The following is a 27,017-nucleotide window of genomic DNA, read 5'->3' on the forward strand; positions in this document are numbered from 1 at the left end:
CACTCGTTCAGTGCTTAATAGACTGGCTTGCTGGAATGTAGAGAGAAGCGAGAACGTGGCCCCAGGGCTGAGACTTGGTGACTTTCAATCCTTTGTTCTTTTTCTCATACCCTTTCTGCAACACCCCTCCTGCAACACACATACATTTAAAACGATGTCCAGATATTTCTCTCTACAGTAAGTACAGACATTACAGGATAAAGCCGTCTACAGAGAGGTACAAGAGACATATAAGCAATCCAGTCATAAAATGCCAGACGTATAGGTGTATACTAAAGCTATAGATGCGTTTGAAGTGACAGACTGAATGCTTTTTATTTATTTATTTGTCAAGCTAGAACAGAATATTAGCAAGGAACGATGTTTCCAGTGTCTACACATCAACTTTGTTTTAAACAACTTTGCAATTATAAGAGACTTCCATTGTAACCCCATTTTTAAGTGAAGGGAGTATGGCTATAAACCAAAAGGGAAAGAGCTGACTGGTCTAAACCTGAAAATGTCTTCTATATGAAGTCCATCAACAAGGGCTTGAAATCATCCCACTGAGGTCCACCAGTGACAGGGGAACACTGCCCAGAACAGAGCTTTCATGGAAACACCCTAAGGCCGGTCTGGGAAGCCTCCTCTATCTCCATCGCTATCCTTGACACCTCAGGGAGATAAGAAGAGTGAGTAGTTAGACTTGGGAATGACTTTAGGGTCTAGAGCCTTCCATTCTAGGGGAGTCCGTGACTTGACTTGGGATGGGAACACGGAGTTGGGCAAGTGCTGACTGTGAGCCAGGCTTCTCCCATGCACCCGGCGCCACGCTAAGGGCACAGTGCGTAGCTCCCGCCCAGCACCACTTTGCTCTGACGTCCGTCTCCAGAGCTCTGACGATCGCCCCCGCCCGCCTCCCTTATAAAGAGACTTTTCCCAATACCCGGATCGATCACCTTGACCCTCGCAGCCCTCGTCGAGCTCCCCACCTATCCCCCTCCCACTCACCCCGCTCCTCCCTCCCTCGCTGCCCGGGAAATCAAGAGACGCCCGGACCCCGGAACAGCTCCAGGGTGACGCCCAGGTAAGAGCCCGGAGAGCGAGCTGCGGCCGCGCCCTCGGGGACTGAGAGAAGGGGCGAACTCTGGTGGAGAGGCAGCCTCCGCTCAGCTGAAAGGCACTTGTGGCTCTCCGGGTGCCAGCGGCTGCAGATACTTGGTTCTGGAGACCCGAGACGCGGGGTCCCGGGGAGCTGAGCATCAAGGAGCTCGGGCGGAGGGGGTGTTCGGTGAGTTAGCGATCACAAAGGCGGTGCCCACTGAGTCCCAGGCGCACCAGAGCCCGCTGGCATCCCGGAGGTGAGTGCTTGCACCCAGCGCCTCACCACCCACTTGTAAAGTGCAGACTTCCACCAGAAACTTAAGCTTGTGAACTGGGCATAGGAAATAACCGAGGTAGTGTGCGAAATGAAAGAACAAGAATTCCATAAGATGAAGCTTTAATTCAGAACTTGACAGCAGTCCTCTCCGTTTCGTTCTTCGTTTTCGTGACTGTGATTTATTCATTACTTTATTTAAAATCCTTTTTCTCATAGAGACCAGGAAGGGGCAGCGGGAAGAAAGGTGGGGGCATGATATAAACTAAGGACAAAGGAAGACTGAGATGGTCGAGGGTCATCATTTAAACAACGAAAGCATACTTAGTTGTTACGGTAAATTAAAACACAGGCGATGCATTTTAAATGGATTTTTTCTAGTCCTCCCCCAACACACACACCAACATGTTGGATCACTTTTGGACCTGTTTCCTGAAGTCCTCTGAAAGGATAAGTAGAGGATGAATAATGAACACACACACACACACACACACACACACACACACACACACACACACACACACAAGTGAATGTTCTTGGAGTATTTCTTTAGGATACACTTAAATTAAAACAGTTATAAAATATCGATTTTGTTTCAAATGACAAATACAGGCATAATCATTGCAAACAATCTGTTGACAGAAGACCTGAGATAAAACACAAATGAGACTTGATTTTAACTTGAAGGAATTCATGAAAATAAAAATATTACAATTGTATTTGTGTTTACCCTTTTTTCCTGCTTCTTCAAAATTCCAAACATTAACTTAATAAGTAGAAGCAGATCAGTCTACTGGACACTTGTTGGCTAAGACTAGTTTCATGGGAATTTCAATGCAAGCTTTTTTTTTTTTTTTTAAGGGATGGCTGGAGCCAGCTGCTTATTCTTGGCAGCCTGTGTAGGCATAGTGCTTGGCTGCTTAATAATGCATTGCTGTATTTTCTGCAGAAGGCTTGATGAAGTAGCCCACTGTGGAAGAATCTGCTCCTTACCTTAAATAAAAATGGCTTTTCATGTAGAAGGACTGGTAGCTATCATCCTGTTCTACCTCATTATATTTCTGGTTGGAATATGGGCTGCGTGGAAAACCAAAAACAGCGGCAATGCAGAAGAGCGCAGCGAAGCCATCATAGTCGGGGGGCGAGATATTGGTTTGTTGGTCGGTGGCTTTACCATGACAGGTAGGTATTCCCATGCTTCCTTCTAATGCTGGCTTGTGCTCTGTGTGAGAAGACAGACATTGCTGCTTGTCCTTTGAAGTTTTTCTAGCAAACTACGTGTACAGTTTAAAGTAATTTCATGTTTAATTTGAAAGAAAAAGGTTTAATCTCAATAGTACTTGACAAAAAGAAATTTATAATAAATCACTGGATTAGATGTTAGTGAAGCAAATACAGTCTTTCTTGCTTGGTTGGAGGGTGGCAGTGGTGAAAACAAAGGGGTGCAGGAAAGCAAAGCCATAGTCTTTCAAGTTGTGAATCTGTGACTTATGACCATGGGTCTCCATGCACCCACTAGTACAAGCGTGGGGATGTTCTCTTAAATGACAAATGAATACTAACTAGTTGTGATAGTTTAGCTCTAACAAGTCATTTTGTAGACACTACAATTCTAGTCTAACTAATGTCTGTTAGAAGACTACCTTCTCATTTAATAACCATTTTCCTGAAAGGAAACTATTTACAATGTGAAAAGAAAGGTTTCCAGAATCCTTGACATTAAAAGAAAAAAATCAGGGTGTGTCCTCAAAGGAATCCCCGGCCAGCATCTGCATTTCTCTTCCTTTGCAATTTTCTTTGTGCTAGAAGAGGAGAGGCCCTTGATCTTTCTTCCTTTGATCTCAGAGTCATTTATTTGGTTTTTCATATTCATCGTGGTCACTGAACATAATTGTGAAAACAATATAAACTTGTAAATGATTGGCAACACTTGTGTCTGAGCCTTGTTTAGTGAATATTCAACACCTGCAACATAATCTACTCTAGCTGGAACTCTTGACACCTCATTAGAAAAATATCTTATTAAAAATTGTATCCAAATGAAATATCCATTTTTGCACAGAAGTGCCATTGAAAGACAATTCATACTTTGTGTCAGCTAGGAATCTAACTATGCTGTGAAGATGGTTTCCATGTTCTGAAAGCCTTCATTTTGGTTGTCTGAAATCTACAGTATCCTGTATGGACTGTAGATTCTTATTTGCCAAGTATTTCCATTGTGAATTCAGACATTCACTTACATAGTTTAGATGGATTCATGTGCTCGTTATAGCAGACACTGTGAAAGGGTTGTAGAATTAAGGGACTCTCCAGACTTGATTAGTTAGCAAAGATCAGGGCCAAGTCTGGTTGACCTCACTCAGGATCCTCCATGCAGTGCTGTGTGCGGCTCTCTCAGTGATATACTGCATCCCTTTAAAAAAACATATTGTTTCCCAAAAGTCACAAGAAAAAAATGAGCTGCTGAATGTCCAAGCATTTTATTCTTTGCTGATTATTATAATATTCTGCTCCTCTATAATAATCTATTTCATATAGTCGTGCGTTGTTGTAGAATACATTCTTTCATCACATGCAGATTTGTAAAAACATGGCACACCATTAAAGTATATAAAAATAGTCAGATGAGACTGTTTCTTATAAAGTATTATCATAGTCTAACTGATGTGGTAACAGTTTTTTCTCCAAGCTCAGAAGACCCTTGTCAATATGACCATTCATTTAAAATCTGAACCATATTATTTAAGCCTCACTAGATTCAGACTGCTTACATACATTTCATAAGAAATTGAGAGGTAAATGTAGATTCTTTTAAAATATATACTTTAAAAGAATTTGTGTTCTTGCTCATTATTTGGCACAAATGGATGTAAATGTGGGGAAAGAATTGTGGCCCAGAAAACACTAAATCAATAACAAATGGAAAGGCTGCTTTTAATCATAGTAAATGACGAAGTTTTCAGTTCCGTATCATATTAAATGCAACCACCCAGGCACATATTTGATTTTTGGATGAGGGCAGCAAAGCCATGCAGTCAAAAGCAATTGCTAAGAAGCTTTGTGCTGTAAGATCATGGAGCCATTTTCATTCTGCGCCAGGTATTGCTGGCATGTTTTTGGTTTCAGCCATCTTAGCTCAAAGATGAAGTCTCAGGTTCTGAACCATGTAAGGATAAATTTCTTCTGATCCTTGTCAAGTACTCAGTGTGCAGGGTAGAGAAGAAAAACTCTAAAATTTCAACAGGATTTAGAATGAGAAAATCAATGAGCAGCAGTGTTTAGTTGTCTGCACAGCGGGTGTGAAAGCTTCTGTGAAGAAAGGAGTGGCTACCACACATTTCCTGCTCACTTCAGGATTTAGTACCTAAATTTCCCATTAAATGTGCCTAAAATTTCTTAATCAGGAGTCTTCTTATGTTAATTTTTTCATTTATTTTTGAGATTGTGATGAAATTGTACAATTACATCATTTTTCCCTTCACTTTCCTCACTCCAAACATTCCCATGTCCCCCTCCATGTTCGCTTTGAAATTCAAGGCCTCTTTCTTCTTTAATTCCTGTTTTACACACACACACACACACACACACACACACACACACACAGAGAGAGAGAGAGAGAGAGAGAGAGAGCCTTAGTTCCAGCACACTCTTTTTTGCCTGTTGGATTTAAAGGGGGATAAATTCTGGCAAGAAAACAGTTGATCACATCTTAGTGGTATAGACAGGATTTCTATACAGAGAGATATATTCTTCTACATTGCATTCTTTATGGGATGGTCAGTCTCTTGTCTGATAAGAGTATTAAGAGCCTGAGACCTTTATCATTCTATATACATTGTGCACAGGGATCACTTTGGACCTTTCTGTTATACTCGTAGAAATACATAAACTACAAAACCTTAGAGTTCTGTTGACTTTAATTTTTCCAGTAAGAGTAAAGTATAGGTCTGGGAAATATTAGGGGACAGTATTATGGCTGGACATGTTAAAAAAATCATCATATTAAATTCTCAAAGAATTAAGAAAATATTATTTGGAAAAAAAATAAAGAATCAAATTCGTTATGAGGAAAATTGGCTCGAGTTTTCTTAGCCCAAGCCAGCTTTCTTTGGCTATTTAGCTGCTCTCATCTAGTAATTGTGCTACAGAACTTTTATATATCTGAAAAAAGACCTACCTGTCGGAATACTGCATTGCAGAGTTTATAGGGCCACCTGAAGCCAGTGGCCACTGTGTTGAGTGGTTAGGCCCAGGGCACAGCAGGTGAAGAGAGTGTGTAACCCAACTGTTGGTTCTATTTCAGCCACCTGGGTTGGAGGAGGTTACATCAACGGGACAGCTGAAGCAGTTTATGGCCCAGGCTGTGGTCTTGCATGGGCTCAGGCACCCATAGGGTATTCTCTGAGTCTGATCTTAGGTAAGTGGGTGTTGAGATCCCAGTGACTCACACAGTTCTCAGTATAGAGTATAAATAATAAGTCAAATGACATGAGCAACTATTGTGGGAAAAATTTCTAAGTAGCAATTACCAGAAATTGTTATGTAGGAGAACACCAATGCTTAGATTATTAATCTTCTGGTTATGCACTGTGTAAAAAACCTCTTTGAACCTGTGGCCACTAGAACAGTGCATTTCTTAAACAACTGTGAATTATTTCCTTCAAAAAGTAGTATGGCTATATCATTAAAACCTAATCAGCTCCATTGTTCCTTTGTTCCTTTGGGTAAGTGAAACTGTTAAACGTTTCAATATTATATGAGAGTAACTCATTTTGCTACACACACAAAAAAATGCTTTTATTGGAGTTCTGCTTACTCAAAGTGTCTAAATGTTGGATTGTGTGACAGAAATGCATCGAAGTCTTCGAACGCACACCGACCTGGTCCATGGCTTCCAATTCATATGCCCCATTTATGTCATCCTGTTACCCACTGGACACAGCACTGTTTGATGTACTACGGAGTTTACATTAGGTTGCTAACTATCTCTTAGTACCATATTCATAGGACATGTAAAATGGGATTCTAAGTACATACAGATATCTTAAAAATTCATTTTCTTATGGGGAGAAAGATAAATAGTAAAAAGGTATCTGTCACGACTTTGCTCTCACAAGTACTTTTTTGATTTGTTTTAGGTGGTCTGTTCTTTGCAAAACCTATGCGTTCCAAGGGATATGTGACCATGCTAGACCCATTTCAACAGATCTATGGAAAGCGCATGGGTGGGCTGCTGTTCATTCCTGCACTGATGGGAGAGATGTTCTGGGCTGCAGCAATTTTCGCTGCATTAGGTAAGAACTAAACAAGATGGCTCAACTGAGTCTCCAACTCCTGAGCTTAGGGTTGGACTCTTTACAAAAAAATCTTTAAAACCATGTCGAGATCCATATTTATTCCTATAAAATCTCTATACTTAGAAAGGTATGGCTGTAGAGGTGAAAGCTAGACTCAGCTTCATTTATTTTGAACCTGAATCACAACATTACAGTGTGACCATAAGTTAAAAAGTTTATGAGTTGCTCTTGTGAGATATTTGTGATTTAAAGCACAATTGAACACAACTTTTTTATTACTTTATAAATAATACCAATCAAAATTTCCACTTCCTCCCACTTCCCTCTCACTCCCCCACACACCCTCCACCCTTCCCTTCCAGTCCTGAGAGCGGAAAAGGTACCCCGCCCTGTGGGAAGTCCAAGGCCCTCCCTGCTACATCCAGGCTGAAGAAGGTAGACATCCAAATAGACTAGGATCCCAAAAAGCCAGTACAGGCAGTAAAGACAAATCCCAGTGCCATTATCATTGGCTTCTCAGTCTGCCCCAATTGTCAGCCACATTCAGAGGGTCCAGTTTGATTCCATGCTTTTTCAGTTCCAGTTCAGCTGGATTTGGTGAGCTCCCATTAGATCAGGAACACTGTCTCAGTGAGTGAACCAACCCCTCATGGTCCTGACTTCCTTGAATTGAGCACAACCTAATAAAGTTAATTAAGCACAACTAAATGATACCATTTGGATGAGAACTTTAAAAAAAAATGTCCAGGAGGACAATTAAGGGAAATAAATTTAAACAAATTATTTTTGCCTTTATTCATCCCCAGTAACTGTTTTCACTTCTGTGAAATTGTTTCTTCCTGTTTTCTCTTCTGATGAATGCTATGCTAAGATTGATAAACACAGGCAAAACTAAATTTTATAAAGATTTTTGAAAGTAATAATATTGTTATGTAAGATATGCCCTATTAAAAGCAAATGTAAAACAATGTGTGAGTTTCAACCGTAAATAACATTTGCAGAGAAATAGGATCTTACAGCCTGTGGGCAGAACAGGAAGGCTTTCATCAAAACCATCTAACTTGAGATGCCAATATAAGTTTTTGTGAAGGCATAATGCTTTGGCTAGTTAATGGTAAAACTGAGGGTGATAGTACACAGCAAGGATTCTCCCACAAGTTTAGGTGGGTTTTGGTTAACTCGTGGAAAGTGTCCAATCCCCAGGTTCTCTTCACCCATATCTACTCTTGAAGGTGCAGATTTTGAGGTGAAAAAAACCAGGACCAGTTGCTGAAACGCAAATAGCCTCAGTAAGGCTGCTGAGGTACCTGGAGATGCAGACCCTGGAGAAGCTATGTGTTGCATCATTTTCATTCTGTCACCTTCCTTCTGTCAATCTCATCAGCTCTAGGACCGTTCTTCACTGTCCAGTCCTCCCTCTTGTTTGCCTCAGCCAGACTTTCCTCACTGGAGTCGGTGCAGGGGTCTCCCTGCTTGCAGGTCTGCCCTTCTCTGGTGACCAACTCCTAAATTCAGGCTCCATCCTCCTCTTTTCTTCTAAAAGTCAAAACTTCCACAGAATCTGTAGTCATGACAGAGCCTTTGTTTTTCTCTTCTCCTCATGCCCCTGTGTCATGTCTCCTCCAGAACTGTGACTCTTCCATCTTGCTCCTGGCACTTTACAAATCCAGTTGTCAGGGTGTCTTGGGACTCATCTCCAATGTTTTCAGTGGGACTGTGGAAGATCTCCAGTCTCAGTCTGCTTCCTTTAGATCAAAGATGGGCCTGTCCCAGCCCACTGCATGTGGGGCTGGGGAACAGCTGCAGAGCTGGCCTCCCACAGCTCTCTTCATTGGGCCAGAAGGCCATATCCAGGCCCCCTCCTACACAGCATTCCCCACCTCTTCTCCAAATGAAAGGGCAAGGCTTAAGTCTACAGCCAGGCACTAGGTGGCAAGAGCAAAAAGGAATTTCCATTGTGTTGTATATGCCAGACCAGTTTGTCTTCTGGCTCCAGTTTTATCATATGTAGCCTCTGTACCATCTGAGATTGGTTCACACCAACTTTGTCTCCTTAACCTCACAAATTCTTTTATAATCTAAGGTCATGGTTTTGGTTGCTAACTATGGGAGGAAAGAAGTGAGAAAAGGAAGACAATTTGCAAGTTCATAAAAGACACCAGTCACTCAGTGGAAAATACCATTCCCCTGTGCTGGACAGCAGTCTTCAACTTAGAACCTAATGACATAATGTTCAAAAAGAACAGTCTCCCCCAACCTCGCTCTCATTAGTGGAGAAACAAGGGGAGTTTGCTTGCCACATGTTTTGACACTAGAAATTTCGAGTTTAAGAACAGACTACATGCTGAGGTATGGCAGAAAAGTAGTGGGCTAAATAACAAAATACAAAATATTCACTCTGACTGAATAAACCTCCCAAACAGTGGTTCTGAAAGGTGAATAGAACTAATGAGCTGAAGTTTCTATGGCATTTTACAAATAGAAAATACAGTAGATAAACTCCGTACTGCAATAGAATTACTTCTGCTAATATTTGCCTATGCCTGCATATATATTTCATGTATATGGAAAAGTGTGAACAGTCTCTCAGTATAAACACACATGCAAAGTAACACAGGTACACATACACTATAAGCAACAAATATCTATACACACACTGTTGCCCTTGGTAGGAAGCTATGCTCTAGAAACTCCTGTCTATGATAGTATTATTGCCTTTGTCCTTTAATTATAATTGCTGGCTATATTTCAAAAGTAGTGCTTGTAGTAAATAATCTTGGGACACTTAAGAACAAGTATAAACTCTATTTGTGTTCATTGTCACCTAGTATGAATGAGCATGGGGAATAAAAATATAGGAGCATCTTTTCTCTGTAATTACAACAGACATTTATTTAAGGTAATACAACTACATAAGAGATGGTTCTCCGTGTACGTTCCAGGTGGGAGCAGCTTCACAGAGCCCATGGAGGACAGTTGTATTCATAGATTTCATCCACACCATCTCTTCTTTGTCTGGTCCTTTCTCACTTTTCTTTCCAGAATAACCTCTTCCAGACATGACTCGAGCATGTATCCTTCTCATGTTTTGTCCACTGTATTAAATAAAACATGCTGTCTCATGGTGCAGTCCAGCAGTCAGTGATTGGGTCACACTGACATCCCCAAGGTTCTCTGGGACCTGTGGCTTCTGCTACATCTTTTCCCTTGCTTATTGTGTCCTCTCATTTGACATCAAGTTGTTGAATCAGGATGAACTGTGATATCAGCCAATACCAGTCAATACCAGTGAATGCTAGCCTGTTGTTGCCAGGCTATGTCTGATTATCATTTTCAGTCTGGAATAAATCAAACTGTTGATGGCACCTTAGGCTGCATGAATTAAATGTGTGCTTATATTTATAGTAGCTAAATTCAATGATTTGTTTTATAACTTTACACCAGCAGGTCGGAAGATGCAGCTTTTTCTCACTACAATCAACATAATCATATAGAATGTATTTTCAGAAAAAAATTCAACCCAAGTATATTGTGATAGAAAAGCAGGTGACTTTTCTAAAGTCACTGAGTTTCAACCAAAATAGTATTTCCAAAGACTGTTGCTGTGAACTTTGCCTATATAAACTGTAAATTTTATGAAAGCAGAAAACATCACCAAAAGAATGACAGAGATTTGTAGCTAAAATTCCAACATGAAAAAAAAAACTTTTGAAAAAGAAAAAGTACTCTGTCCATACATTAATTCTATCATTTATTTAAAACCCTGATAAATAACTGAACTCTTGAATATTTGGATCATAGCTCTTTATTATATTGCTCTTTTTGTTCATGGAAATTGTTCTATTAACATAGTCAAAGCTAAAAAAGTATTTTGTGTTGTTGTTTTAGAACAGCCTGAGTTGCCCTTTAAATAGTGAATGTTTCTCCCGGTAGGTGGTATACACTATGAGCATGCCTGTTAAGGAGTAGGAAGAGGGAGCAGTGTTCCAAACTGCCCATTCACAAAATTCTCAGTGGGAAGACAGGCAACAAAAACAATGCAGTAAGGCAAGAAAACAAAAACAAATATTGAAGATGAAAGTTACTCAAACAATCATTTCCTCTTTTTTCTTTTAGATTTGTTTGTTTTGTGTGTTTGGATATTTTGCCTACATGGATATATATGCACTGTGTGTCTGGTGCTGATGGAGGTGAGAAGAGATTGTCAGATCTCGTGGACCTGAATGGTTGTGAGCCACCATTTGGGTGAACTGAATCAGGGTCCTCTGTGAGAACAATATGCGCTTTTAACCACTGATCCATCTCTCCAGACCCAAAATTATGATTTTTAAAAGCCAAGATTCTTCAATATGTTATGGGCAGAAGCCACATGCTTACCAACTAAACAATTTAACGAGATCTATGGAGACTTTAAAAAAAAAGAAATTGATAATTACATTTACCAATTTTATTATTTTCCCCTGTAAGTTTGACTCAGTTCTTTGGTATCTTGTAAGGTTTGTGTATTATTCTGGGCTAGCAGATAGTAAAATGGAAATAAATATTCATCGCAAATTATGGAAATGAGTGCTCATGCCTCTCAGAAAGACTTCTTGGATGTAAAGAAGGCAACTATACATGTTTAATTGTCAGAATTTTATATAGTCAAAGCATTACAAGTTCTGAGAATGGAGTTATGTTTAGCCATATTTCTAGTTGTTCTGTTGCCATGTGTTTTAGATATGTTTTTGCATAGACTATCTAGCAAAACATCAACTTAAAGAATATCCTGCTATATGTAGAGAGATGCATAGTTTATTAAGACATAGAATTAACACAGAAGTTCTTTCCCCCTGCGGTCATCCTGTACATCTTACAAGCCCCTAGGACATACCTGCTGGGACTTCACTTTGGAAACAGAGTCACCTGTGTTCCCTGACCACTGAGCTGCCTGGTCATTTTCCTCTAGGGGCCACCATCAGCGTGATCATTGATGTGGATGTGAATGCATCGGTCATTGTCTCTGCCCTCATTGCCATCCTTTACACCCTAGTGGGCGGGCTCTACTCTGTGGCATATACTGATGTTGTTCAACTGTTCTGCATTTTCATAGGACTGGTAAGTGACACAGCCCTCATCTTTTATCTCCTTCCTTCTTCTTCCCTTCCTTCCTCCCTCCTTCCTGCTTGCCTTCCTCATTTCTTTCTAAAATATAATATTTAACATAACTCAGAAAAAAATCAGTGAATATATGATTTTTCTATCATGAAAAATACACAGTAGATTTAATGCTATCTGAAATACTAATTTTTTCTATGAACTTGTTAGATCAAACCCCTGGTTATTTTTGTTAGCATTTGACAGAAAGGTATTCCCTAACACCTACAAATATCTGGGTTCTGCTCTCTATCCCTGTTAGCTTGGATCGGGCATACTTGTGAGCCTCTTTAGTATTCAGTGGCAACACTTTCATCTCATGATGAAAAATTAACTCCTTGGTAATATGGGCAAAATACTTCTTCTTGTCTTCTATTATGTACCACAGGGAGACTTGCAGGACGTAGATGCTATGGCAGGCATCTGAAAAGGAGGGGTTTACTTACATACAGTATTAGCAAGATTTACTATGTTTGTATTCCTCTGTAAATTAGATCACACGCATGTCTTATTAAGTAGGAATACTATCGCTGTGAAGAATGACTAGTATTAGGACAGCAGAAAAAGTACTTCTGCACTTATTAAATTCATCCGTGTCTGCTTTCCAAGTTTTAAATCTTCAAGTCTTAAAATGCAAGCAATAATTACATTTATGACAGTATACAACACCTAATTCATATTAAAGGTATATAATTAGAAATGCGTGTCCATTCTGTGTCAAGGGCTGACTTGGGTCCATGTGCACAGTCTCATTAAATGTAAGAATCACGCCCACTGTCCTTATGCAGAGCCACAGAGAAAGCGTGTGTGCTCATTTTCCCAATCAGGATCAAAATATCCTTGATTTTCTTTTCTGTTAATTGCTTTACTTAGCGTAAACATCCCCACCGACTATTTCAGCTTTTACCTTCCATGTTTGGAGATGAAAAAATGACTCCCATAACTTTTTATTGTGACTTTGCATCATCAGTAATAATGTCCCGGAGGACTCCATTAACTGCAATCTGACTTACACTGTAAATATTAATTCCAATATAGTCACAAAAACCGCATTTCCCCTTCTTCTTCTAGACATTGTTTGTGTTGTAAGATGTCATTCACACATTTTAAAAATTGAATTGAGAATATTTAATTTTCTCAGGAATTCCTGCTTTTTTATGTTTAAGTGGATGTTCACAATTCTGCTTCTTACTCAGCAGCTTCATAGCCATCCATAAAGGAAGCTGAGAACACAAAGGCACTTCTCGGGGAGTGTCAGAGGTGAGGTCAGTGTGATGAGGGAAGCTCTCATAATTGATGTGTTTGTTATCCCATGAAGCCCAACCCCAGGGGAATGAATCTATCTACCAATGATGTATATCCTGCGTCACTGCTTTGTATGAAAGCAGAACTTAAGACACACAGACTCATGAATCAATTGTGTTGGCATAGGACGAGAAGGGCAAACCTATGTTGGGATATATATTATAAATTTTTTGGCCATAAAGCATAACTAAGTGGATAAGTAATGAATATTAACTAGTCTTTAATTCCTAAGTTAAATTAGATCATGTGTGTGTATTATTCAGTAAAGAATACTACATAATTATGGGTTTCTTAGTTAAAGTACTACAGAATTAGCTGTCTAGATACAGTTTATTTTCCCAACTTTAATTCCTATATACACACATACATATATAATCAATCTATACCTTAACCATACCTTTTCAGACTATGTAATTTTCTGGGTTTCGTAACCATCCTTGGAGATCTGAAACTGAACACTTGGTTGGCTTAGTTTTAGCTTCTGGCTCCTGTTTCGTGTTCTAACCCAGGGGCTGTTGACTCTGCCTCCCTGGTCTTACTAACACCTTTCGATTGCCAATGTTACTGCTAGCTTTCAGACCTTTGTCAGGAGGTATAAGAGACTACCTGTGGCACTCCCATTTGTTTCTGTGTTTTGAAACTCGCCATTAGTGTCCATGATATTAAATTGAAATATTTGTCAAACTTCAGAGAATGTCCTCTAGTTTCCAATTACCTACAAAACAAAATTAAAATCGTTTAGCTCGAAGCTCAAGGTTTTCTTCTTGAGTCTTTGCCTCTTATTTTCAGAAGCCACTCCTCTGCCAGCAAACCTTGTTGCCCGGTAAATCTGACCACACACAAACACACACTCACACTACTACATACTTTTATTTTCTATTAAATAGTCAAAGATAGTCATTCATTAATATGATCAGGAAAGAGATGATTCAAGGATGTGCCCGTACACTGACAGAGAAGAGCAGAGCTGAAGAAGTCAGGGGAAAATGAGACGAGAAGAAGCACACAGACACTATTCAGCTTACGGCAGGCTATGTAGAGTGAAATTAGTATAAGCCGAAAACGCTCATCACCCACAGGACCTACTACATGCTATTGCTCAACAACAAAGCATGCAGAAATGTGTTTGTTGGTCATTTTTGTTCTGTGTGATGGAATGTTTTCTGTCACAAATAAGCTGATTGCTTCTATGGTTTATATGATTCTATGTAGTCAAACACATGAGTGGTCAATGTGGTTTTTTTTTCATTTTCTTTCTAAATTCGTGTTCCATGGCATCCTATAGAAAACATAATTTCAGGCCTTTCTCTGTCTGAGAAAGAGCAACTATCAAGCTGTGCCAGTTCTGAGAAAGATGAACTAGGAACAGGACTTGTGCATGTCCAGGACAGTTAAGCTCATAGTCAATGCCCCAATGTCACTCTTTGTTCCAGTGGATCAGTGTCCCCTTTGCCCTGTCACATCCTGCAGTCACCGACATTGGATTCACCGCTGTGCATGCCAAATACCAGAGTCCCTGGCTGGGAAGCATTGAACCAATTGAAGTTTACACCTGGCTTGACAATTTTCTGTTGTTGGTAAGTGACACTATGATCGGAGAAATGTGATCTAATTGTTCAAAATTTCACATGTCTATTCAAAGCTTCACCTGCTGATTCATGGCCATATCTGAATTGACTCCTGTCTTGGCTCCTCATGCCTTGGCTCTCAGTGCATGAGGTAAGTTGGGGAAGCATCACTAGGAAGTGGTTCCAGAGGAGAAGTCCTCTGTTGTAATATGGAACAGCGGGCTGCATTCCTGCCTGGCTCCCACATAGCTAGCTTTACACCCAGAAATAATAACACAAAAACTGTATTCATTGAAACACTGCCTGGCCCATTAGTTATAACCTCTTATTGGCTAGCTCTTACATATTGATTCAACCCATTTCTATTAATGCGTATTGCCACTTGACTGTGCTTACTTGGACAAGTATAACCGGCATCCATCTTGGAGAGGAGAGCTATGGCGTCTGCCTCATTGCCTTCTTCCCAGCATTCTGTTCTGTCTACTCCACCCACCTATGTTCTGACCTATCAGGCCAAGCAGTTTCTTTATTAATTAGCCAATGAAAGCAACAGAAATACAGAAGACCCACTTACATCAGTCCTCAAGAGACAGAAGTAGCTGGAAACATAAAGAACCCTGGTATGGCAGCCCTGTCAGAGAAGGGCATAGGGGGAACAATGGCAGAGTGCAGGCCGAGGACGAGGGAAGAACCATGTAAATTCTACCAGACTTTATGAATCTGCTAACTAAGGAGATGATGTATGAAAATAACACATTGCATTGAATTTCAAGGCAAGAAATTGATAATTTCTTATAGACAGTGGAGAGGGAATCGGTTATTTTTTTCCTTTGTAGAGGACTGATAATATTTTATGAGTTTATGTGTGTGGCACTTTACTGAAAATGAACAACTCTTCAACACTCAAGTTAGGTGTTTCTTTTCTAGTAAAGAATTCCCCGGTAAAAGGCAGGAAAACTTGGGGAAAAGTTTGTTTCCAATAGAATCTTCTCTACTAAGGCTTGAGAAGAAATCCCTTGGCTTTCTTTTTCTTGGGATACTTTGTGAATATGAATATAAAGAGTGAGATGTAAAATGACATCTGCCTGCCAATGTGTTTATAGCTGCATGGAGATGCTGAAAAGCAGAAGCGGGCAACTTGTTGTCTATCAAAATGTGCCTGAGCTAGGAATTAAAGCAGAGCATCACAATCTCATGGTCCTTTCCCCCATACCACATTGAAGTCCTCATGAGGTTCATCTATAAAATAAAACTTTATATCCAGTTCTTTAGTCAGACTCATTATCTCAATTGTTTGACAAGAAGAAAACAAATATATGTTGAGTGGAAGGAGAAACCAGAGAAGCAAACTATGGATTGTAATACAAATGGTCTTTGTCCTTCTGGTAATTTTCCATAAATCTCTATGCTAACATGATTCCTAAGTTCTGCTAATGGCACTGGAAGCCTTTGTCAGCCCCACCACCCCTAATTAGCTCCACATTAGACCTATAGCCTTCTTACCTTGTTTCCATATTGTTATTATTCTACACTCATTTTCCAAATTGCATTCTGTATTCAGTAATAAGGGCTACCACAACAAAGTACCACTTATAGAAATTTACTTTTCAATACTCTAGTAATAGAGTCTGAAGTCAGACAGCCAACATAGGTAGGTTCTGTCAAGGATTCTTCTCAGGTTCTAGGCTGCTAACTTCTCACTATGCCTTCCCATGTTGTAAAGAAAAGCATATCATTCAAAGGTCACCAATCCCTTTTGGAATAGCTTCACTCTTATCATCTGATTATGCCTTCCAAAACTCAATTTAGTTCCAAATACCATCAAACTGGGGTCAGGTTTTCAGTATATAAACTGGTCTTTTAGAAAGCATAGGTAGATTTTACTTATAAACTATGGATGTTCAGGATGGTTCTAATGTTTCTAAAAGTACATAAATTCATATAACATGGACAAAAAATACTAATGACATACTAATGTATAGGTTTAGAAAGAAAGAAACATGTTTTGGGAAGATTATAGATTTGGGTTGGTGAGATGACTCAGAGGTTAAGAGCATTGACTGCTCTTCCAGAGGTCCTGAGTTCAGTTTCCAACAACCACATGGCAGCTCACGACCATCTTTAATGAGATCTGAAGCCCTCTTCTGGTGTGCAGGCAAAACATACAGGCCACACACTGTATACATAAAAACAAATTTAAAAAGAATATAGATTTTAAAAACTGAATTATGTATTTTGAAATTTATTTTTAACTATTTGTTTTGACTTCTGAATATGTATGAATTTTACAGGAAAGAAAATTACTTTGGATTTAGTATATCAGGAACTGTGCTTGGTAAGACAAAGTAAAGAGAAATAAGACAGCCATGCTAGAGTTAAATCCCTGAAGGAAAGACTCAAGGTGTCATAGGAAGCTCCTTCATCTATTCCCTCATTCAGATACTACGTACTGAATACTAACTTTCTACCTGTCTGACAGCAATATAAGTATCAATACTTCAGGGAAAAGTCAATAATGTCCCAATAATGTCCCAATAATGACCATTACTCTGTACCCTGAACTCTACTAATATCTTATATGCAATTTTCCCAGAGTGTCTGGGTATTATGGTATGTATGCAGTGGTCCAATGGTGCCTGGGTATCATGGTGTTTTTACTTGTTTCATATTCATATCTCTTCACGGGACTCCCATCTTCCTATATGCCCAACTCAGTTGTCATCTCTGCAGACTTTATTGATGGATACATAGGCATCCACTTATCTCCTTTTCTCTCAAGCCCAAATAATTGTTTCTTAGTTTTGTTTCCATGCAGATGCCTTGTAGACAATTATACTGCAGCTCGATGTCATCACTCTTTTCTATTCTGTGTCTCCAATAAAAAAAAATTATTGATTTTTTTGAGCTCTAAATTTTTGTCTGCTCCCCTCCCTACCTCTCCCCTCTCCCACTTCAACCTTCCCCTAAGATTTTTTATGATGGTTGATGTTTCTCTCCCAATATAATCTGAAGTCTTCTGGATAATTTTAAGGAAGCAAAGAACAGGTAAATTAAGGAAAGGGAAAGACTGTCTATTGTAGTCACTAAAAGAAATAATACAAGGAATCCAATATTTTTTCTTTTTTTTAAATAAATCACTATTAGTTGGGCAGCAGTGGCACATACCTTCAATTCCAACACTTGGGAGGCAGAGGCAGGTGGATCTCTTTGAGTTTGAGGTCAGCCTGTGGTGTGGGAGAATTATCTGTATTCTGTCAATCATATTTTAATAAAACGCTATTGGCCAGGCAGGCAGTATAGGCAGGAAAGCCAGACAGGAAGTAGAGGTGGAGCAAAGAGACTGGGATTATCTAGGAAGCTCCCTCTGCCATTCCTGTGCAGACCACTGAAAAGGCAGCATGTAACCTGCCCTGCTGAGAAAGGTACGGAGCCATGTGCTAACATAGATAAGGATAATGGGGTAACATAAGTTATAAGAGCTAATAAGTAGCCTGACCTAATGGGCCAATCAGTTTATAACCTTATGGAGTCCTGTGAGTGATTTTCCTTGGGGTATGCCGGTTGTGGGGTACCGGGTGGGACGGAAACCCCAACAAGCCTGGTCTACAGAGTGAGTTCCAGGACAATCAGGGCTACACAGAGAAACCTTGTCTCAAAAAATCAAACATAAGTATATAAATAAATAAATACAAAAATATATAATAGGAAAATCTACAGTTACAGGTAGGACTGATATCCTCTGGGTATTTTAAGGAACTAGCATGACTTAGATGTCTTAGAAGCAACAGAACTTGTTTTTCATGTCTAACTATGAAGCCCAGGATTGAGGCACTGGCAGACTGTTTTTGGTGTGGGCTGGTTTTTCACAGATAGCGCATTCTTGCTACATCCTTACTTGGTAGAAAAGGCAATCAACCTCCCTTAAGTTTTTTATTGCTCTTTTCTTTGTTTTATTAAAAAGGATACTAACTAGATTCATGCTGACTCCATTTTCATGGTACAGTGGATTCACTCAGACCACAATAGTGATACGATTCCTTTACCCAGAAGATCAGAATTTAAACTGGCAAATGTGGACGCGGCCAAAACCTCACAACTCAGCAAACACAGTTGCCGCAGTTGGGATTTGTGGTCTGTGGAGTGTGTTCCATACTTCACAACTCTACTAAACGCATTCTAAATGCATCTGATTGATGTGGTGTTACAACGAAAGCTCCTAGAAAAGAACCCTTTCATTTGCCTCCTCCTTTGTTTGGCTGACTCTGAATCCCTGGGCTCTCCTGCAGATGCTGGGTGGAATCCCATGGCAAGCCTACTTCCAGAGGGTTCTCTCTTCGTCCTCAGCCACCTACGCTCAGGTGCTGTCCTTCCTGGCAGCTTTTGGGTGTCTGGTGATGGCTCTACCGTCCATATGCATAGGAGCCATTGGAGCCTCCACAGGTAAACTTGCACCTTTGTCGCATTTACAAGGTAGTGTCCCAAATCCCTAAATGCTGATCTCTCTTCCTCATTAGCCCACTTGGCCCTACATTGAAATTAATTTTTTCTGCATGATCCTACCATGCCTTTGTTATAGCATTCAAAACTAGAATTCTAATTCCATGATCTCTGTCTGATTTTTGTTGCTCACTCAATGATGAAACATTTGGGAAAAAAAAAAACAACTTTGTTATGTTAGCAACTGTGTTCAGTCAAACATAAACACAGGAGATCAACTGTGATGCTCACAGTGCAACCTGAGGTAAGCAGTTGGATGTAAAAATATCACTCCATTTTGGCTACTCCATGGTGAGTTTAGCTATAAATGGCAGAAATGGACACTGAAAACTTTCCACAGCCTCCCTGGAGCCAGAGAAAAGTAGAAATTGCAACCCACTGGCTTAGGAGACAATCCTCCTGGTCTCCATGGACCACTGTGAACTTGAGATTTTACCTTTTTTTTATTTCCAATAGTTTGCTAACGAAGAGTGATATTTATTTTCCCTGCAGAAACTAAGCAGTAAATATATTGGTTAATATAGACTAAATACTATGGCAACAAAAAAGAGCAATATAAAATGTTTATTTCCCTGTTGGCCTCTATGAAACATTTCTGAAGTCTTGCCTTTAACTCTCTTGAACTTGATCATTTCTGTCTCTTATGTTTCTTCCATGCTAGACAGAGGAAGCAAGAACTCCTGTAAGGGCACCGACCATGGTCAGGAGGGTTCTACCTTTGTATCTTACTCAACTCCCTGCCTAATAGCAATAACACCACCTTAAGGACTCAGGTTTCAAAGAGCCAGAGGAGATATAAACATAAGATCATAAAATCATAATGACAGAAACTGAGATCTGTGGTCCGTGGAGCATTTTATAAACTTCAGAACTAAGTTTCAGCTGCTTTAAGTGTGATTAGGGAGCAGCTTTCAGCACGTGGAATGAAAATACATAGTATTAATCTATATCGAGGAGCATTCTCTGAGTAAAGATAATTAAAACAGATTAGAAAGGGTTTATCACCCACCCTGTTGTCTCTTATAAGAGTAATGCCATTTATTGAGTTATTTTGGTTTATTTATATTTTATTCTTTAAAACGGGAGTTTTAAATCACGATTTGCAGCATAATCATCCCCTTCCATGATAATACATGATATAAAACAATAGCTGAATGATAAAAGCATTTGGCAAAGGTGTCTGCTTCTGCAAAAATAAAATATGGCTTGTTTCACAAGAACAGATCAATCCACCACCCCCTGAGTGTGTGCGCATGCACATTTAAGCAGGGTAACAAAATCAACATATGGCTTACTGTTTTTTTGGATTGAGAATACATTATTGGTTATGATTTCTAGTGACTTAACTTCTCAGTTGCAGCATTAGCCCTTAGCATATAAGCATGGCTTTAGTGATGACTGTAATGGAAAGTAGGGGAGTGATAGACCCCAAGTAAACCATTACTGCTTGGTCCTGACATTGACATCAAGGAGACCACCAAATATCTAAGAAGCTAACTAATGTATATAGCCAGGCCCCTTGTCTCCTTCAACACAGGTTGCAATGAAACAGATAACACAAAGACAGTGAGATGGCCCAAGGGTAAAATTACTTGCCACTGAACTTGATAACCCAAGTTCCATCTTTGGAACCCATGGTGGAAAGAACAAATTAACTTCCACAAATTGTCTTTTGACTTTCATATTCATATGCTGTAGCACTTGAGTGCTACAGACGCTTGGGCACACATGTATATACACACACTCACACAGAGAGACAAACACACACACACGCACATGCACACACATACACACAAATAAATAACAAAGTGGAAGCTATATATTCAAAGATAAACTTATGTTTCAACTCATCTATTAGACCAAGTTCAAAGACCTCCAAAAATTCCGAGCTCATGAATGAAAAGGAGCTGTCTTTAGCATGATGTGCCCCCTATTTCTCCTAAAGAAAACCCAATGTAAGATGGAATTGCTGAGGAGAAAACTGACAAAAAGGTAGCTCCAAGGCTGTTAAACGATCTTCAGGAAAAGGGTGAGTGATTAAAAAAAAAAAAAATCGTCTGTGATCTCTTTGTGTGCACAGGTCCCTGGACCTTTCAGAATGAACGTTAGGCTTTCACTCAACTCCAAATGGTCTGGAGGAAATGTTTGGTTTAGGGAAAGTAGGTTGTCTGAAATTCTGATTATGCACTGCTGCGCACAAAGAGCCCAGCAGGTGTGACTCAGCCCCAAGGCTATCAACACTCACAGGAGCCAGGCAGGTCAGCCATCTTATAGGACCAGCATAGGGACTTCCCACCTCAGCAGACCACACAGGGACTCTCAGTGGTGACCATTGTTTCTGCTCCACAGACTGGAACCAGACTGCTTATGGGTTCCCAGATCCCAAGGCCAAGGAGGAAGGAGACATGATCCTCCCGATTGTCCTCCAGTACCTCTGTCCTGCGTACATTTCCTTCTTTGGGCTTGGTGCTGTTTCCGCCGCTGTCATGTCCTCAGCTGACTCTTCCATCCTGTCAGCAAGTTCCATGTTTGCTCGGAATATCTACCAGCTTTCCTTCAGACAAAATGTAAGTCCGGCCTTCTAACCAGTCATAATCTGTCATTCTTTTTTTCATCATTGCCACTGCATTCTCTGTGTTACTGAATATCAAGTGTGATTTTGTATATAGTATGGCAGGCTGAAATGCTTATGGTAAGTTCGGAAAGTTCCCAAATCCAAAACTTTTTGAAAACCAGCCATATGTCATAAGTGGGAGGCCCCATCCTAGGAAACCTTGTTTCATTCACAAAATTACTAAACACAGTGTTACAAATAGCCTTCCTGCCATACCTACAGGGTACAAGTGAAATGTAAGTTAGCTTCTCTTTTAAACTTCGGTTTCATTCCTACGTATCTTATTATGGAACATAAAATATTCCAAAATACAAAAATAAACACCTCTTGGTATGAAACACTTCTGCTCTCAAGCATTTTGGATAAAGGATCAATCTGGCACATATTGAGTCTGTATTGCAATTCAGCCTTTATATTGGCTAAACACACATATTTAAATATGGTGAATTTATCCTGCAAATGAATCATAGCAATGCATATAATTGCTCATTTTCACATGAAAGGGAACATGTTAGTGTAACTATTTCCTAAGAGATTGTCGTGATACTAGCTTAAATTTCTTGTCTTTTTGTCGAAAGCAAATGCATCTTCAAGTGTTTTAGGAAGCATTTAATCTGGTTAAATACGCTAGGATGTTAGAGAGTTCTGGTAACTATAAGTCAAGGTGAGCTACTTCACACCACATTTCTAACAACTGCTGTGGTCTTTGACTTCCAAAGGATACCCTTAACATGCAGCCTTTCAATTTGATTTTCCTTACAGAGCCAAACGGATCTAGGCCAGTTTGCTGCTGTGTTCCTTGGAGGACAATGAACCCCTCCCTCTCAAGAGCTTTTCCTCTATCATGTAAAATTTGGATTCTCACCAGTTTCCTAGGTCATAGTCAGCAAAATAAGTTCACTGGAACCAATGCGATGGCTCAGAAGGGAAAATGAACTTGCCACCAAGCTTGGTGACCCAAGTTCCATCCGTGGAACCCACATAGTCAGAACTGAGTCTTGTAGATTGTCCTCTGACCTCCTCACATGCGCGGTAGCATGTGCATTTGCACACACATACATGTACCTACAAAGGCAATTTTTAAAAATGGCCCATTGGTTTTTTTTTCAAGGAAATCCCTCTAGAAACACCTGATTTAAGGCACCAAAAAATAGTTACCTTTGAAAATGGTAGGACTCTTACAGAGACAAGTCTGAAGGGTGCTTGTACTGTCAGTGCCTCATGTGGGTGAGATCTTACCTTGCCTTATTTCATGCGTGACATCCGACCCTCCTCTAAGCTTATCCCCCGTACATTCAGAGAAAGATTCCATGATTTCACTTCATTCATATGGTACAAGAAACCCTTGTACCCAATTGCCATGGATTCCATCAGCTTTGGACATGGGGTACTGTATAAGATCAGTGTTGAACCATAGACATTTATCCTGTTCATCTCTTAAAGAGCCAGCACATTGTTTGTAATGTTGACTCTGCCTTGATTGTTTGTAATGTTGACTCTGCCTTGATTCCTCACAGGCATCAGACAAAGAGATCGTGTGGGTCATGAGGATCACTGTGTTGGTGTTTGGAGCATCCGCAACAGCCATGGCCTTGCTGACAAAGACTGTGTATGGGCTCTGGTACCTGAGTTCTGACCTAGTCTATATCATCATCTTCCCCCAGTTGCTCTGTGTACTCTTCATCAAAGGAACCAACACTTACGGGGCCATTGCAGGTTACATTTTTGGACTTTTCCTGAGAATTACTGGAGGGGAGCCATATCTATACTTGCAGCCCCTAATCTTCTACCCTGGTTATTACGTTGACAAGAGTGGTATATACAACCAGAGATTCCCCTTTAAAACTCTCTCCATGGTTACCTCGTTCTTGACCAACATTTGTGTTTCTTATCTAGCCAAATATCTATTTGAAAGTGGAACCTTGCCTCCGAAACTAGACGTATTTGATGCCGTCGTTTCGAGGCACAGTGAGGAGAACATGGACAAGACTATTCTAGTCAGAAATGAAAACATCAAATTGAATGAACTTGCACCTGTGAAGCCTCGACAGAGTCTAACTCTCAGCTCAACTTTCACCAACAAAGAGGCCCTTCTCGATGTTGATTCCAGCCCAGAGGGATCTGGGACTGAAGACAACGTACAATGACCCCACCTAAACTGTACAGAACAGCGTGTTGCTGTAGGATGGTCTTGGAAAGAAGGTTTGGAACATATATAACAGACATTAAAATATAAACATTTGGGGGTAGAAGCTTTGCATAAATAAAAAGTTATGATGGATGAGTTCAGAAAAAAATAGCAATTGCACAGAGAGAAGGAATCAAGTGTGAAAACAATGGCTTTATTTCTCATCATAGCACTTTTAATTTTGAATAGTTTTGTTAAGGCATATATAAATGAATAAAGTCCTAGCCAAAGAAATGGCCAGATATTACTTATCTCTATTATGGAAAGAGGAAATATATATTAGCGAGCCCATGGAAAGCAGTCTGAATGGTTCTTAGCATCTTTGCTGGCTAATGCACTGGACATTAGGTTAATTACTACAACACATATACTGTGTTTATTCTCAATCACTACTGTCAATTTTTCAATGAGTTAACCAGTTCACCTCTCTCCATGTGTATAGTAGCCTGCTTTTCCATGATCTGACTGTGACATTTGCTCAGTTTTCAACTTGCATTCTCTTAGCCTTTCCTGTTCTTCTTCATGAACATGCTCTCCCTCCCCATTCGTCCCTCCCTTCTTCCCTCTCTCTGCCACTCTTCCATTTTTTTTTCTTTTCCTTCTTCCCCCACTCTTCCCTATCTCTCCCTCTCTCATTTCTCTTTTTCTCTTCAGATTTTATTTATTTATTTATTTATTTGGTGGTGCTGGAGATCTATCACAAGGCCTTGCACATGCTAAGTACTGGCTCATCAGCCCCACAATCTGATGTGTTTTTTTTTTAGTGATATCATATATTATTCTAAGCACAAACAACACAAACAAAAGTTTATGTGTAAGTGATGGAAAATAGGGCCCACATTGGGATGGAAAGCATGCACTGAATTCTTTGAGGATGTCAACAACTGCCATACGCTCAAAGAAAGTATCTGAAGGAAAGCATGAAAGCATGAATGGTTATTGGACAGCATTACAGCAATAAGTTTAGAAGAAGATTAAGAATAGGGGGAAAGGAAAAGGATAATTCTAGCTCTAGCTGTTGTCAACCCTTACAAATATAATGCCTTGGCTTATTTTCTAAGTCAGTATTGGAGACAAAGTTGAGCCATATATAAAAAAAGGTCATTGTTTAACCCCTGTTGCAGGTGCCGATTGCTGCAATAGCATGTGTTCACTGTGTGTTTATTACCAGCAGTTCCCAAACAACTCACCAAGAGACTGAAAAACAAACCCCACTCATTTGTGGACATTCATTAATAGAATAGTTTAAAGTTAAAGGTCTACTCTGGGCCCTATTCCACATAAGCCGTTTTTAGGGACCAGACAGATCTCCAGAAGTGTATATATTGAATTTCAAAATGCAATAGAAAACAAAAGGTTAAAGCAAGTCATGAAGAGAAAAAGCCATCATTTTTAATATTTGGTGTGCACATGACTTTCAAGAGGTCAATGATTAAATGTAATTTTGCCCCTGTCTGTAATATTCGACATCAAGTACAAACCTTGTGCTCTGAGCCCTAGAATTCTTTTCTGTAGTTTGCAATTGGAACTATTTCAAAGCATCAGCAGGTGGACATCCTTTGTTTAAGAATGTGGCTTAAAATCCGAGTGTAATTTTCAGAATGAAAAGTGAAATGATTTTATATATTATAATGTCCTATTTTTCATTGTTGTTTCAAAACTTGAGCCTCATTATTGAATCATGCATGTACTTAAGGAACGTACGATTCCTTCATTTACCAGGTTTTTTCAGAATCAATTCAGTAACAGTGGAGTGCTTGCCAGTATGCAGTCTGAGATTCTCAAATGTGGGGTGAGAAAAGAGTTAAGGAAAGCACAGACAAAGAAAGAGAAAACTTGACATGAAAAAAGTATTAACCACAGGGGTGCATTTTGGGGAACATGGTATTTCAGACCCACCAGGTCTCCCAACATGGACAGGAGTGAATTTTGAGCATCTCTACATCATGTGTCCTCCCTTCAGATGGGCGAGCTGTGTGCTTCTATTCCACACATCATGAAGCCTCACTCATACTGCAGAGCCCACGGCAAAGCATGCTCTTTTCACAGCCATTACATTTTGTAGTATTCTTAGTCAATGATTGTCCAAATAACCTTATTTAATTAGAAGAAAATAATATTAATGGTAATTAGGAGAGAAACTTTTGCCTCATCCAAAATATTAAACTGAAAGATCATAAACAGTGGATTTTTGTTTTGTTTTTGAAGCTGTAATATACACTGTCAAAACAGTTATCAAAACTTGCATACCCATAAAATTTGCTGATGATAAACAAGATGATATTTAAGGTATTAAAATATCAAAAGAATGAGTGAAGAATTCTAAGACATTAGTCATGTATTCTGGCATGAATTCTCTCTGATTTCCAAGCAAGGGAAGAAGCTTCAAGGTGCAGAAGGGCTGTTCTGTTTTGGAATGGAGACACCTGTATGTTATTCCAGACTCGTGCACTGTACCTCATTTTCATGTCCATCTTCAGTGAAATCAAAATAACCCAGGTGTTTCCCTGTCACTTGGGAGGGAATACCCTTAGATAATATCAGAACAACAGAGGAGTTTCACTAACATACTTTGCCAATGACTGTAACACATATCTTAGGTAAATTGCGTTCCTCCACACGTTCAGAGCCTTGTAGCTGGAGTGATATGTCAACAAGCTGTTCAAATGCTCAGTGCCAAATCCAATCTCATTGCAACAAATAAGTAATGAATTTTATGTGAATATCATATGAATGTAAGCTTGAAATGAGTGAATTTAATATAACGTGTATAGAAATTTTTATTTGTAAATAATGAATTAGCATTATATTTTAAACATAATTCATTTTCCTTTTTATCCTTCTACAAAATTTACTCTTGTATCATATATAATTTATTATAAGTTTGTCATAATGTATGTTTGCTACTGCATAGACAAATGCATATAATGGTTCCAAAACCTATATTTTTATCAATCAAAGTATTATACAAAGTTATACTCAAAATAAGTAGATTTACAAGTATATATGTATGTGTTTAAACATAATGACAATGTATTAAATTATGCCATTGCAA

At 39.5% G+C, this 27,017-nt stretch overlaps 1 protein-coding gene across 1 annotated transcript; it reads left to right on the forward strand.

Annotated features, from left to right (window-relative positions):
• Positions 1 to 884: 884 nt before the first annotated feature.
• Positions 885 to 27,017, forward strand: Slc5a7 (solute carrier family 5 member 7). Its single transcript, XM_048430179.3, has 9 exons — positions 885 to 1,066; positions 2,307 to 2,539; positions 5,661 to 5,774; positions 6,496 to 6,651; positions 11,603 to 11,751; positions 14,529 to 14,672; positions 18,950 to 19,103; positions 21,510 to 21,727; positions 23,292 to 27,017. The coding sequence occupies exons 2-9, from the start codon at positions 2,362 to 2,364 to the stop codon at positions 23,919 to 23,921; spliced, it is 1,743 nt and encodes a 580-aa protein (XP_048286136.3). The 5' UTR covers positions 885 to 1,066; positions 2,307 to 2,361; the 3' UTR covers positions 23,922 to 27,017.

This window comes from Myodes glareolus, chromosome 18 (genome assembly GCF_982192425.1).
Source record: "Myodes glareolus chromosome 18, mMyoGla1.1, whole genome shotgun sequence".
Taxonomy (NCBI): Eukaryota; Metazoa; Chordata; class Mammalia; order Rodentia; family Cricetidae; genus Myodes; species Myodes glareolus.